This window comes from Micromys minutus, assembly GCF_963924665.1.
Source record: "Micromys minutus genome assembly, chromosome: 7".
Lineage (NCBI taxonomy): Eukaryota > Metazoa > Chordata > Mammalia > Rodentia > Muridae > Micromys > Micromys minutus.
Window position 1 is genome coordinate 23,301,746 of NC_137976.1, and position 16,003 is coordinate 23,317,748.

At 36.2% G+C, this 16,003-nt stretch overlaps 1 protein-coding gene across 1 annotated transcript in view; it reads right to left on the reverse strand.

Annotated features, from left to right (window-relative positions):
- Positions 1-15,587, reverse strand: part of ROBO1 (roundabout guidance receptor 1) — a gene marked incomplete at both ends in the record, with an annotated part of 702,311 nt that extends 686,724 nt beyond the window's left edge. Inside the window, one exon of the mRNA XM_080919233.1 lies at positions 15,479-15,587. Coding sequence (XP_080775359.1) covers positions 15,479-15,587 — 109 coding nt within the window. The remainder of the gene's footprint in view (positions 1-15,478) is intronic.
- Between the last annotated feature and the right edge of the window lie 416 nt (positions 15,588-16,003).

Genomic DNA, 16,003 nt, shown 5'->3' on the forward strand with positions numbered 1-16,003 from the left:
GTGAACCCTCCGCAGAGAAGGCTTTCACATGGTTGCACGGTTTCAATCACTAGCATACCCATCATTGCTGTCAATGCATTTTTCATTTTTGCGTTCTTTACTTACTTCAAAGCAAGGCTTCCATTTCTACATCCCTTCTTAATGATTTCCACTGTCAGTTGCCTGCCACATAGTATCCACTAAAATCTAATATTGTGTTCCAAGTTGCATTCATGTCTATTTCCCTCTCATATGCAAACAGATCATCTTCTAGGAGAATGAATTTAGAAAGGAGAACATCCAACGTATAGATGTGTATCCATGTCTTTTGATAGTGCCATTGGTAGTATCAAATGATAGTATACTTGTAAATTAGTATATTAACCACTAAAATGGGGACAAAATATGAACTTCATGTGCAATAATGTAAACATGTTTGATATTGCCATACTAGTTGTGTGACTATTGTCATCATCTCTTTCCTCTCAACTATCCATTTGTAATTAACAGAGATGATGCCAAGGATAAGACAGTGTCTTAGCTACTATCTAAATGCAAAAAGATGGCTGGCTTGCCGGCGCATACCTTCAATACTCTCATTCAGAAGGAAGAGGCAGTTGGATTTCTGTGAGTTGATGGAAGCCTAGTATATGTAGCAATTAGACAAGTCTAGCCAGGGTCAAAAAGTAAGGCCCTAGCTTAAATAAGTAACTCTGTAAATAATGAATATCAATAGAATTCTATTATCCATGTAAAAGTATATGGGATTTTATTATTAATATAAAATTACATATCAAATACTTACACCATACTATTTTTAATACCATTTGAAATCTTTTGAAATATTGGGCATAAAACATAACAGGAAGAGATTGAAATATTATTTATTTATATAAGTTATAATAGTCATATTAAAAACTAGGTTCAGGCATATTGATACCTTATCAGAGATACTCTAATTGATTCATTGTTGTTCCTAGTGATCAATGTTCTATTCTATGCCCAGTCCTCAGGCACAGAGTTTCAACACTACTAAAATAATGATAAACAGAAACAGGAAACATTCAATCATTAAAATACTAACAATTCACAGCCAGTATAGTGTAAGTGTGTATTTAGTATTCAAAAGCCAAATGTGAATATGATGATTTTCATGTCTTGTGTTCCAGAGATGTCTGCCTACCTGTGTGCATGCATTAACCAAGCCCATCCAGGTGATCAGGGAGTGGCTAGCCAGGTTGCTGGTATAAAAGTACTCTAGTGAACATTAACCAGGCATTTGGAAATGAGTTCACATAAAATATATGCTTTTAATGTTAAAATTTGTCACAAGTACACATTTCTTATGTCAGAGTACAATAGAACATGAAAATTGAGAAGGACGTTTTAAATCATTTATTTGTGCTTAGAATAGCATTGTTTATAACAAAGCTCTAAAATAATTTAGTGTAAATGGTTTGATGATCTGGGAGATATGGCAGAATGTTTGCAAATTCTTTATTATATGATGCTGTGCTATATTTTTAGTCTCTGGATATTCTAGAGGACACATTTCTCAAAGCACCACATGAACTCATCCTGGTATCATTTGACCTGACTACCAGGAATATATACCATGGTTTGGTTCTGTCAGGTTAATTATTAGGACAAGCAGAAAGGCTGGAGGCAACTGAGGTTAAATCAGGAAAATGTAGGAACTCAATGAAATCCGACAGTATTGAGGAAAAGATAAGCCACCATAGCTAAAGGAATAGATTAGGATCGGAAGATGCTTTCAGGAGAAACAGGCAGACATGCAAGCTGCTTTGAGGCAGGTGCAGCGCATTGATAATTAACCGGAAAAAGTGACTGAATTGTTTCAAGGTAGCAATGCAAATACTATTTGATCAGCACAAACTAGAAACTTCCACTTATTCAAGAGAAAGAAGTTTAATTCCATCATAATTTCAAAATACTCCTCCATTGGGGACCCTGTTCTCAGTCCAATGTCTGGGTGTGAGCATCTGCCTCTGTATTTGTCAGTCTCTGGCAGAACCTCTCAGGAGACAGATATTGTTCATCTTAGGAAAGGGCATATTAAATAGTAGTAACAGAAAATATTACTGGCTTAGTCTTATTTTGAAAGTCTAAATTGATCTTTATCACTAAAATAGTATCAGACATTTAATATAATCTCTCGGTTAAAACATTAGGAAAATTTGTTTTCCTGCTTGGTAAAGTATATGTAAACATTATGTATACTCTGTATTTTCTCCTACCATTAGTATAAATTTTTTAAAGTTCTTTTACTGAGGTATAATTTATATATTATTAAATTCATCAATTTGAAAAAAAAATTTCAAAATAAACAATCAGATATCAAGAGCAAGACATCGAAAACACTTTAAAGTTAACCATGATCCATGGAAATGGTAAATTTGATGATAGAGTGAACTTGAATAATTCCATTGAATATTGACTCAAAAGAAAAACTAAAAAATTTTCAGAGAATGTTAAGTCCGGTCAATAACAGCCAGATGATGATGATTTGACAAAAGAAGGTTTGTCAGTTAAATTTTGGACCTTCTAACTTTTGGGAGTGTTTATTTAGATTATCCCATGCAACTTCTGGGCCTTAGGTTCGAGAAAAATATTTTGATTTTTATAAAATAAGCATGAGTTACAGTTAGCCTTGACATGCACTGACCGGTTCAGCACGTTTACAACCACACACAGTCCAGCAGCAGCCTTCAGCAGCCAGAAGACAAAGATTTTGTCTATATTTGGTTTAGCTTTCATTAATAGTCACCATCCCCCAATTCCTGATTGGGCTAGAACAAGACTTCAAAGACGTCATGTAACAAAGTAAGATGGAATTGTCTCACAGTTGCTTTACTATTCCTTTTATTTCTGAACAGGAAAAGCATCTGTGCCACCCCATTTTTATTATCCTGGAAACAAATTCTACTTCCACAACCTGCCACATGAGTATTACACATAAAATGCTAATATGTAACTGAAACGAGAAATACTAGAGTCAAGCATATTTTAAACCATCATTCTTGGACCTTTATGTACTGAGGACACCAGGAAATAGATGTCTGTCCATATCTGCAGAATTACTCTGAATGTAAGATTCACAGATGGCAGCCTAACAGAGTGAGAGGGCATGCTGTGAGTTTGTGTACAAATGAATTAGTCATCTTTAAGAAACATTGGCTGTCCTTTGAGAGGCCATAGAGCAGCTGCCTGAGGCAGATGCAAATACTTATGCCCACCCAAGCATTGGACTAATGTCAGGACCACTTGAAGCAATTAGGAGAAGGATTGAAGGAGCTGAAGGGGAGTTAACCTCATAGGAAGACCAGGAATCTCAACTAACCCAGACCCCTGGGGGCTCACAGGGACTGAGCCACTAACCAGGCAGCATACACGGTCTGCTCAGAGGCCCCCAGCACATATATAGCAGAGGTTTGCCTGGTCTGGCCTCAATGAGAGAAGATCGCCTAGTCCTCAAGAGACTGGAGGCCCCTGGGAAGGGGAGGTCTGGCGTGTGGGAGCACGTTCTTGGATGCAAGGAGGAAGGAGAATGGTATGAGGAACTGCAGAAGGAAAGACTAGAAGGGGGCAATGGCTGCAGTGTAAATAAGTAAAATTATTATTATTAATAATAAAAGAAATAATGTTCATAAAATTTAATTCTATTTTGAGTCAATAGTATCTTCTTTTCAATCTAGACCAAAAATTTAAAGTCTTTTATTGCTCAAATGGTTCATCAGTTTCTCAATTTTCTTCTTCTACAGTAATATATTAACTTTGGATCACACTTTCATAAATATGAGAAGCACACCACCCCCCCCGGGTGTGTGTGTGTGTGTGTGTGTGTGTGTGTGTGTGTATGTGGTGTATGCATTTGCATCTGAAGTGTGCACATGTTTCTATTGGTGTACATGTGTGTGTGTGTAAACTTAGTGTCTCATTTTCTTTCTGTGTACTTTGTTTTTTGCTTGTTTGCTCTGAAGCAGCATCTCTCGCCGAGTCTGCAGCTTATCAATTCAACAGGACTTGCTGGATGCATAGAGCTTTTAGTTTCTGCCTCTCCAGGCCTGGAAACACAGGCACTTGCTGTTGTGCCTGAGTTGTTACCTGGGTGTTAAGGACTGAACTCAAATCTTGTATACATTCATAGTTCCTTGCTTGTGTATTAAGCACTTGGGTGGTGAATCATGTTCAGACACCAGCTGAATACAAGCTTGGTCTTCAACTAGCTAGCTGCATGGAACATGATTCCCACTGACACAAGCATAGCACATTCCCTTCATCTCTGCAGACCTGCTAACGTTGTTCCTTGGATGATTAAGTATGCACAATTAGGGTGTTTTTGACATATATTTACTTATGAGGACTGCCAGAATACTCTGAGTTAACTTACAAACTGAAAAAGTGAGCGCATATCTAACACTCTATAAAATTTGTCTTCAAGACATCAAGATTGTTTTTAATAGGAAGAAAAGAAAACGTCTGCTCTCAGGTTGAGAGAAGAGAAAGGGCTCATTTGATTGAGAATAAATAGAAAGTGTTTCATATTTCTCTACATGTAGACATTTCCATTATATATGTATGTGTGTCATTACACAAATGTGATTGTAAAATAGGCTGACTGTCCTTAATTCTTAACTTGTGATACACCTTTTACAGGTGTTTTCCAAGCCTGATCCCAAATGACCTTAAAGCCCAAAACTGCCAATTTGCTCACACTAGACCCTTGTGGAGCAAAGTAGACTCAGAAGGGTTCAGTTTATTGGCTTCACATTTACCTCTGGTTTCACATTTAATTGCTTTTTCACAGAAGTTTGCTGTGTTAATCAGTTCTTCAAATTCTTTTATTAAATATAAATTCACTTGAAAAGAGATTACATATGAGTTCTCAGTCAAACCGTTAACTTAGAAGAATTTTATGACCAGCTAAAGTCAACCCGAACTGTTTGTCCTGTTTCCTACATGCAAAGCAGAAGGTCGAAATGTTTTTCTAAGTATTTCTATGAATTTCCTGAGTGACATTATTTACATGTAAAACAACTCTTAGTCTGCCCCCCTCTCTCTTTGTTTATGTCTCTCTCTGTGTATGTATATCTGTTTTTGTCTGGCACACACACACACACACACACACACACACACGCAGGCACACTGACACTCCAGACTGAACATAGTAGAAGTACTAATAGTGGGGTTAGGGAAATTCTCAAAAACGACTTATTTACAACCTAGTCAAGAATCCCTAAGTTTAGTGTTTCTAGGCTTTGTCTATCTATTCATTAAGTGATTCATTATTTATTAAGAACCAGTTTCAACTTTGACATGCTATATTGAATCTTAACACAAATTTGATGCAATTAGCTAAAATATATGAAATGCCATTTAGGATTCTAGGTTTTCAACTGTTAATGATATTCATTGCCAACAGTGTCCAGACACAATTCATGATTGTATCTGTTTCTCTGTTCATTAAATTAACAAAAGAGAAGAAAATTGAACATTTTGGGACCTCTGAACAAATCATACATGATTTCATATGATGAAGAGAAAGTGAATGACTCTTTGAAGTTTAAAGAATTTTAATTAAGTTTCTAGAAGAATGTAAACAATTTGGGTACTTACATGTACATGTATTTGTAAATCTCAGCATGGGATGACCAGGTTACTCATGCACTTTATAATAGTCAAAGTCAGGGAAATGTCTCAGTGAGAAATACAGGTGAAATTCCAGGAAAACTAGGTATCTTCAATGGCTCCTAGCACATGAATTGAGAAATTACATAGCAATAAAATAAAATTAATTTTTGCAAAGACAGAGCATGGAAATTTCTCTATTTTTGTGTCAAAATTTAATAGTGACATTTATGAGTCCTTTAAGTGTCTGTTCAAAGTCTTTTCAGGCAGAAACAATGGTCAACTGCTATATAAACCTGTTGTGTACATTAGCACAGGTAAAACAAGTTTTGTTTATTCATAAGCATACACTATTCTTACCAAATATATTTTGATTTATTTTAATTTTTATGTATAACTTGACTTGGTTTTATAATAGGTTTGAATGGCCTGATTCTCAAGAAACAAAAATAATTATCTTTCTTAAAACTTATCATAGTACTTTATGATATATATTGGACTACAGAAAATAAACATAAATAACATTGGACTTGTTTGATTTGCATTAGTTTTTGTAACATAGGAAGAATTGCCTATTTGTGTAATAATTTTTCAAGTATATTGTCCCTCTTCCCTTTATTTAAAGGATATAATAGACAGGTATCAATATCTTTCCTTGTCATATTTCCGCTAGAGTCTTCGGTTGAACACTAGGCTGGTCTGGATACCCAATAAGCACTATATTGTCAGGAGTAGCTACATTCTTTTGGCTAAAACTCTACAGCTCTGTGCTTGCAATAAATACACAACTATTTTAGAAGGAAAGGAAATGTTAAATTTAATCTCAGTACCAACTGTAAAATTTATAACTGACACAGAAGAGTCTCCAGTATTTGAATATTCTCTCTCTCTCTCTCTCTCTCTCTCTCTCTCTCTCTCTCTCTCTCTCTCTCTCTCTCTCTCTCTCTGTGTGTGTGTGTGTGTGTGTGTGTGAAACCTTTACAATAGTGTCAATATTCATGACTTGAGCAGGAGAACAGAGGGACTGCGGTAGTCTCACAACATACAGAAAGGTTTCATTTAGGCTTTGGGATAACTGTCATAGTCACTTGTGTCTGCAGCTTTTCACTGAGAAGGTGGTTTTGAGAAACAGTGGACATTTCATAATTGTTCTCTCGAGTCAACTTTAGGGTTAGACTACTGTGAATGTTTTTCTACTTGAAAATACTTATCATGAGGGAGTGATTTGATGATGATTTTTCACAAGGCTTCCATTTACCACAGGTATTTCTTTGGCTGCCAACAATACTTTTGTGAAGTTCTTGATTATCCGGGCCACTGACTTTATTCAGAATATAAAGCTGCTCTGATGACCTCTCCCATTGTATGTTTCAGACTAAGGGGCCACCAAAATGTCTGATTATTACTAGCCCTCTCCCAATTCAGTTCTAACCATGCCATTTTAGGATGATGTAAGGACATGCCTTTCTATGGATTGCATATTTTACTTTGTTGCAAAAACTGTTTTAGGAAGGTGAGACATTTTACTGTAAATCATTTCATGAAATCTTCTCCTCACGACAAAACTAAGGGTGAATTAGAACTATCCTACATCGGAGCCAGCTTGGCATGATCTTTCATCAGTGAAATGGCACTGAGCTGACAAGTCGCATAAAAGTGTTAATGGAGAGGGTGTTAAACAGACCCAAGGGAATAAATACAGCTACTTTGGCAGGGATTTCGGACAAATCACAGTAGTGACAGAGTCAACACATTCCCGGGGTTTGCTATTGTCTTTCATTGCACTGTCCAAAACTAACTGAGTTCTTGCACATATTTTTTTTTTTTTTACCACTCCTGTAGCCTGAAAAGATTTCAAATGGCTCATAATGGGAAATAAGTACTAAAGAACAGCAAAATTAGAACTGGGTTTTAGAATAATAAGTTCTCAAAAACTTGTATTCCTAGGTATATAGTTGCTCTATTGGATGGGAATCGTCCATAAACTCAAATTTCAGATTTTAAAATCAAAATCATCTGGAAAATAGTAGTCAACGAACACAAACTATGTTGTCCAACTTGTTGGCTCACACAGATGTACAGAGAAAGCAAATCATGAAAGCATTGTACAGACCCCCATTTGCTCTTCTCAAATAGCTGTGTGAACTCTGTTTAGAAGCTAGATTTGAAGTCATCATAAAGAAGATAGTTTAAAACATCATTCTGGAATAACTTATTATTCTGCAATCAAATGCCATGGCAAATACCATATTTACTGTATATAGTGCTTCAGACCTTCATACTGTGGAGCCCACTAAAATTTTCACCTTTCCAAAACACTTGTACATTATTATTTTTTATCAAAATAGAATCAGAGTTGTTGTCAGTTTCACCGTGTGAGGCCCTGTGTCTGCAGAGTTTGAACTTTTAAGTATGGGTGCTTTGAGAGTGGATTACCTGGGAAATTGCTTTTCTATTCGTGTGTGTGACAGCTGACTTCAGCTGTTTTCTTAAGCACCTACAGAGCAGCTGGGCGCTTTCTCCTGGACCATGGATTCGAAGCTAAAGGGATTGGAATGTTTGTGATCAAGGAATTTCCTCTTCCCTCCTTGCTAGAGCTTTATGTTTCTGACCTTTGTGGCACAGTGGTCTTCTATAACTCCTGCCCGTTCTGCATGTGGTGCAGATATTAGCACAACCATATCCACCTCACAAAAGAGAATGCACAAGTGCCAAATCGAAATATCAGCCTTCGCAGGCAGGAAAGTGTTCCTCTATGATCTGGTGTTTGTAAATTCCTCCTCAGACAACAGTCAGAGAAACTGAGAGACATGGAACGAAACACAATCAGTTTTATGCATTGAGAATAGATGTGTTGGTTTGCTGAAGTTGCTCATAATCTGGAAGTTAAACCTCGTTTTCTAAACAGTGAGAAGTGACATCTTGGGAAGGGATGAAGAAAATAGAAGTCTATGCAACATCTGTACATAGCTAAAGTCCCAGAGCAACAATTTTATAGTATGGAGTCTATGTATTAATTATGCTATTGAAATTTTAGTTTCTGTATTTTCACTGTGTATTTCTTTGGCATGGAATATGTGGATCATTTCCTGAAGTAATTTCTCCCTTTCTACCGTTGAGCTGAGAACTTCAGGCTCTGAAGCAATCTTATATCCCCCACACTATCTTGTCAGTTTATAATTAGTTATGAGGGATTTGATGCATTAAGGAATAAAATTAGTTATTGGTGTTTTGCACATATTATATATTGATTAATAAGTATCACATGGTTTCATTTTCAGTGCAACACATTTTAAAATCCATTGCCCAACTAAAATTATCATCTTTTATTTCTACTCTGTATGCTTATGAAGAATATGTGATAGGAAAAAAAATAACACCTCCCAAAGTATCACACTGCAAAAGATTGTGAACATGAAACACTATATTGTCTCTTGAAATTTTACTATGAGTTATTGCATATTTAAAAACTATCATGATCTAAAGATAATTCTGTGTTTTTATGAGCATGGGTAGAGTAAATGCATGAGATTTCTGTCTTTTCTCTGCTGAAGGATTATCAGATGATTACAGAAATATCGGCTTTGAAAAGGGAGTAGAACAGATGTGTACTGTGTCAATTTTTTCTGTTTTTATTATCAAGGAAACACGTGTTGCTTCCTTGGTAGAGATGTTCCACTTCTGGGGCTCTGCAGTGTAAAATCACATTAGTGTCTCATATTCCCTAAGTGACTGCATCTTACTGTATGTCAGAGCATCGTAATGCCTTGAATTCTGTTCTTCAGTCATAGGAGAACTCTCCACTTCATGTTTCAATGGTGCCTATTTTATACAAGTTTCATTATTTGCTCAAATCTACAAGCATGGATTTTGACTGTTTAAGGGGGGGGCTTTGTGGAGCAAAGGGGACACTCATCCATTGCTTATGGGGTAGAAACTATAAGAGGAACAAAGACAATCAGAGTGGTGATTCCATGTGAGACAGGAATTGATCCCTCAAATATCCATCTCTACCCCTGTCATATATCATCAGCCTATATCTATCTCCTTCTTGTGTGTGCCCCCCCCCTCTCTCTGTGTGTGTGTGTGTGTGTGTGTGTGTGTTTGTGTGTGTGTGTTTGCCTGTATGTAGATATGTGCACACACTTGTCAGTGCCCTTGCAGGCCAGAGGCATCAGATCCTCCAGTATCATGAGTTACAAGGTACTGAAAATTGAACCCCGGGTTCTCAGAAAAAGCAGTATGTACTGAGTTCTCTCTCCAGCCCCACTTGTTCAAAGTTTAGAGCAGAAATAATATTAATAATTATATTATTGATTACAAGGTGCTTGAATTTTCCTGATTACAGTTTTAATAATTTGATCTAGGTCTATTTTCTTCTTTATTAATTCTCATTTTTTTTCAGTTCTATATTTTCATCTGTAAATTTATAGGGAGAAGAGCCAGACTCAACAACGTAGTTCTGATAGTCTGACAGTTACATAACAGAGGATCATGTGGATATATATATATATATATATATATATATATTGCAAAATACATCTCAAACACAGTTTTCTGCCTCTCTTCTCTTCTCAGGTTTCTACCACCTTCCTTCTCTCCCAGATTCAAACCCTTCTGCTTCCTTCAGAATACAATAGGGCTCCAGGAGTCTACAACCAAACAGGACAAAGTAGGATACGATAAGACAGATTACAACCCCTAACACTGAAGCTGGACAAGGCAAACTAACAGGAGAAAAAGTCCCAAGAGCAGGCAAAAGATTTAGAGACATACCTTTGCCCACTGCAAGGAGTTGTTGGAGTAGAGTTTGTTTATTCAGTTGTTAATTTTATACCCAGCAGAGAGCTAAATGCTGGCAGGGTCTTGGGCTTATTTCTTATAGCACATCACCTGCCTTATATTTTGTAAACATTCGTCCTTCCTTACAAGCCCAGAGACAATCTAGAATTGTATCTTATGGGCTGTAATAAAGAGCTGATGGCCAATACATGGGCATGAAACAAGGGCAGAACTCCCGAGACAGAAGGATGTTGCGAGAAGGAGTAAGACTCGGGAGGTTTGGCAGGGATATGGAAGTGAATGGACCAGAGCAGAGAGATATAGCTAGCCACGTGGGAGGGCTCAGTGCCAGGATGAGTTGGTTTAGGCTAGAAAGCTGCCCTGGCTAAAAGTCCTAAGCTGTACAATATTAAAAGCCTCGGTGTCATTATTTATATCACTAGCGGGTAGGGGAAAGTACTGTTGCACGAGGTCCCGCAGAAACACCAAGCCAAGAACCATACATATGTAGAGGGTCTGTAGCAGACCCATGCGACTCGGTTTTGATGTTCAGTGGTCTTATGTACTCCTGATGTTTTCCTGATGTTCTCCATTCCCTCTGACTCTCACAGTCTTTCCTTTGCGTCTTTCACTGGTTGCTCTGATTGCTGTGAGGGAAGGAACGCAACTGAGACTCCAATTTAGACTCTCTGTCCACATGACTTCCAGCTGTAGGTCTCTGCACCAACTCCCATCTGCTGCTTTCTCTGGGTCTTTATATTCTTCATACTCTATCCGAGAAAGAGTGAAGGGATGACATCTAGAAACCCAGAGATCTGTTAAGTTCTTGAAAATACACCAGAAGCCTGTTTATTCCTACAATAGAATGAAAGTTTATCTATATATAAATTTTGGGAAAGATGATGCTTATTCATGACATGTATTTTGATGATGTTCACTTGGTTAGAACCTGAAATATAAATACTGACCCATATTCAAATCTGTACCATTTTTGTATACTTTGTTTTATTCAGGTGGTAAATTTCCACAGGTGTTCTGCTCTGCTCAGATTTTTATTTAACAAATACTACCTAGTTTTATTCATTTCCCTAATTCATAAAAGCCTGTATTTGTCCTTGCTTTCTGTAACTTTTATTTAGAAAATGTCATAGTTTCTCAATTACATTAACTACTTAATAATAAAGTCATTATTTTTAATATTATTTAATTTAAAAATATTTTATATAATGTGTTTTTGTTACAAAATTTGCTTTAGAGAATTTCATTTTAACATTGAGAAAAGGCAAAGATAGTCATATTGTATAAATAGGAACAAAACACTTTAATGTATTGTGAAATTACGGATTATTGATTTTAGTGTTTCTCACGGGAATACGTTCTATTCCTTGTCACAGTGTTGTGGGGTTTCTATTAGCTACACGTTGATTTAGTATATGCTATTTTAAGGTTCTAATGTTAAAACATATGTTTATAAATATTATTTGCATTTAGTTATTTTATTATGTAATTAGGGGCCAGCAAATAGAAATACTTCTTTTTAATGGAAAGGCTTTAAGGGGCTTACAGTTTTAAATATGTTTAATATATAAACTCAGTGTTTGATAAAACTTTGATTTTAACTGTATTCTGTTTTGTGTGTTAGTCAGCCAACGAATATTCATTGAATGAATGTATTTTCTATTGTCTTTATTTAAGATAGAGAAAGAAAAGCAAAAAGACTACAAGAGTCCATGTCTTTGAGCTTCCTAGTAGCGAATGAATCTTGTGATTAAATATATGGTATAAAATTCAGCTACAAGCATAATTAGGGTACTGAGAAAGTTTGGAGAAGTCATTTTTAAAATGAGAAGAGCTTTATGATTTCTTATTGTATAAACCATATGCACATAAGTCTACCTTCTTATCATTTATTATATTTTAACCATTTTTACAATATAATATGTTTTTCCTTTTCTTCCTGCCCTTTTCTTTCTTTCTTCCTTTCTTCCTTCCTTCCTTTCTTCCTTCCTTCCTTCCTTCCTTCCTTCCTTTCTTTCTTTCTTTCTTTCTTTCTTTCTTTCTTTCTTTCTTTCTTTCTTTCTCTCTATATTTTTATTTTGAGTTGTAGTCTCACAGAGCCCAGGTTGACTTCAACCAGGGCTGTATCCAACAATGACCCTAAACTCCCGATCCCTTTGTTCTCACTTCCCAGGTAGAGTGCTGCGCTATCAGGTGTTCAATTGCTGTTTCCTGGTGGCTCAGTTATAACGCAGCAGAAACAGATTCTGTTGTTTCCTTTTCCTTAGAAACTACCAACCACACTTTTTGGACATTTTATACTTTATTTACTTCCATGAAACTAAATAAATTATGACCATAAAATGAAATGTCTACAGTAGGAACAATTGTTTAATTATGTTTTTCTCCATATTTCCATTGACCCAATCTTAATAATATTTTTAACTGTATTTCCCTAACATTGAGATTTGTTGGTAATTTGAAATACTTGTTTGTTGTGTGAGCCATTTGTATTTGTTCATTTTTCAATTCTAAAAAAAAAAAAGTCTTTATGACAATGTTAACTGTGGTCCCAAAGCTGATAGAGGAGCTATAGTGTAGATCCTCATGGGTCAGTTGCTCATTGTGGGAAATTTGAACGATGACAAAATTTAAGCCATAACAATACAGGTATACTGGAACCTCAGTACCAGGTAAACGTTCCAGAGCAAGTCATGGAACTTTGGTGTCAGTGTAATATTCATCTTCGTTGTCAAGTTAACTAACTTGAAATAACTTTTGTGCATGCTTCTGAGGGTGTTAGTCTTCTGAATGTGAGTACTGACATCTTCCACAGGCTAGAGTGATGTACTAAAAAAGGGGAGTATCTGAACTCCAGAATTCAATGTTTTCTGCTTCCTGTCTTCTGCCCTAGTGTGACAAACTGCCTTATGATTCATCTACCATGAATACTTTCAAACTTTCCCCACTTTGATGAATACATCATCCTAAATCAGGAGCTAAATTAAATCTGTCTTTCTTAAGATTCTAGTTATCCAGCATTTGGTTACAACGCAATCCACTACATAAACAAACTCAAAGAAAAAAACCACATGATCATCTCATTAGATGGTGAGAAAGCATTTTACACTATTAAACACCCCTCCATGATATTGGAAAGATCAGAAATTTAAGGACCATAGCTAAACATAGTAAGAGCAATATATACCAAACCAGTAGCCAACATCAAACTAAATGGAGAAAAACCTGAAGCAATCCCACTAAAACCAGGGACTAGAAAAAAGCTGCCCACTCTTTCCCTACCTATTCAATATAGTTCACAGCAGGCAGAAAAATGAATAATACAATCAATATCCTCATCTTCATGTTCACATTGTCATGTCTGCATTAGGTACCATGGATTTTGAGACATAACATAAATGATTTGACAGCATTTGAAATATGACTAAATAAAAAATAATGTCAGTTCTATGACAAGACATGATTGGATCCAAAGATTAGATGTAGAATAACTCTTAAGAATCCTGAAGTTTGGAGACAAAAGCCTCTTTTATTCTACCTTAATGGATAAAATAAGCTTATAACTTTACATTGGAGACACTGAGGCCACCTGTGTGTCCAGAGAAGAACTGCTCAGTATGAGAAACCTTTCATACTTCCTGGTAACTTAAATGCATGACCTATATCTTTATCTTTTTCTAAAAAGAGAAATCAAAAAAAAAAAAAAAAAAAAGAATGAAAAGAGAAAGAGAGACAATAATCCAGAGAGGACCAGGAAATGAGAAATTTGGATGGAAACACTGAAAGTTGTTTTTAGAATGTCTCCAGCTTGTCTTGTTTAAGAGTTCCCATTGGTCTGCCCTCTATGGCTTTCTACCTTCAGTTCAAGTCAGTAGGACAGAACACATCATGGACAAGCACAATCAAAACAAATGTAATATCAACAATTAGCTTCTAGGTTCCTGTGCATCTGGAGAAGTCAAAAGTTAGAAAGTTAATGACTGACATTCATATTCAAAAGCAGCATTCCTGTCTCTACATAAACTCTTGGATCTATTTCTCTATCTCCTTTTTGCAATAGATATAAAACTAGGGACTTTGAGGTGATATTTCAATATTTTGTGAAAAGTGCTTATATAAAAAAGTGTTCACCGGTAAATCCATTTGTTCATATATGTTCATGCAATCACAATCACACAATCACACATGTACACGTGTGTGCACATACATGCACAAGTGCCTGTGTGGGGATTCTCACATAGATACACAGACATGCAGATACACAGGCGTATGCACTCGAACACACACACACACACACTATCCTGTGAGATAATAAAAGAGAATGTGTTGGCTGTATGGATTCAATAGTGCAGAGTTAAACATCAAATCCATTTCTTCATTTTTAACACTAGAAATAGCTTTTTGCCATTTCTACTGTATATGCCTTCTCTACTACAGCATAAAATAGTACTTATACATTGTTTAAACACAGAAATAGATTTTATAGTCAAGTAAAAAGGAACCTCACATCTACAAGGAGAAAATCAACAAGTTGATCCTGGACTGTAAAATATTTACCAAACCCCAAATATAAAGCATCAGCTCTCAGTCAGGTAATCAAATTTCTTATAAAGTTTTCAATTTCTTGTTACCCTAAGACCAAAGTGTTTACATACAAGGCTTTAATTATTAGTTTTACATAACTAGTGTTTTGATAGCCACATAAATACTTTCAACATCTTTGTAATTTAAATAGGACAAAAATTACAATACACATCCTTAGGACCTGTCAGTCAAAGTCCTCCCAAGTATTAGAAAAAAGAACCAAAAAAACAAAATAAACCAAAAGCCAAACAAAATCTCTTTTAATGAGAACAACATTGCCACTGTACAGCACTTAGCAGTTAGAGCCCATTTATTCTGCATGCATATTTAATGTGTAAAATTCTTTTTACATCCTAAAACAACCTCTTGCAACACTGTGGACTTAAGCAAATCAGACCAGACACATTCCTCCACATAAAGAGGAAAGAGAGAAATGAACCAACAGGAAAATAATCTGACTACTCACGGTTCTTGTCACCTCTCCACCTTGACCCAGCTTTCATTCTGCCGGAGACACCCACAGGAGAAGTTATTTCAGCCATTGAGAAGAACAGTATCAGTAACAGCACAGCCATGCCAGGTAAAAATAACCTCTGTGGAGAGTCCTGCCGCAGACGAACCTGAAGGCTCTTACTGAGAAGAGAAACCTGGTGCCAACCCTGTCATTCTAGTCACCAGAAGGGCAAAGATGCTGTTATCCCCATTCACTTCAAAACAAAACAAAAACTGGTATGCTCCTCTCAGCCTCTATTTGAATAGTACAAAAAATGTTTTTTTTTTATCCCCCCAAACTGGACGAGATATACAGCTTCTCTCTATACAGAAGCACAGATGTGAGAACAGAGAGGCTGACAGTTTTCCGAATCTTTCCGCTGCTGCCAGTTCCTCATCCGATTCTGCCATCTCTCACTTTTTCCCAAATGTTTGTCAACATCTTTCATAACATGGTAAGAAGAAAAAAGCTGAGATTTCCACATTTCCCCACCTACCC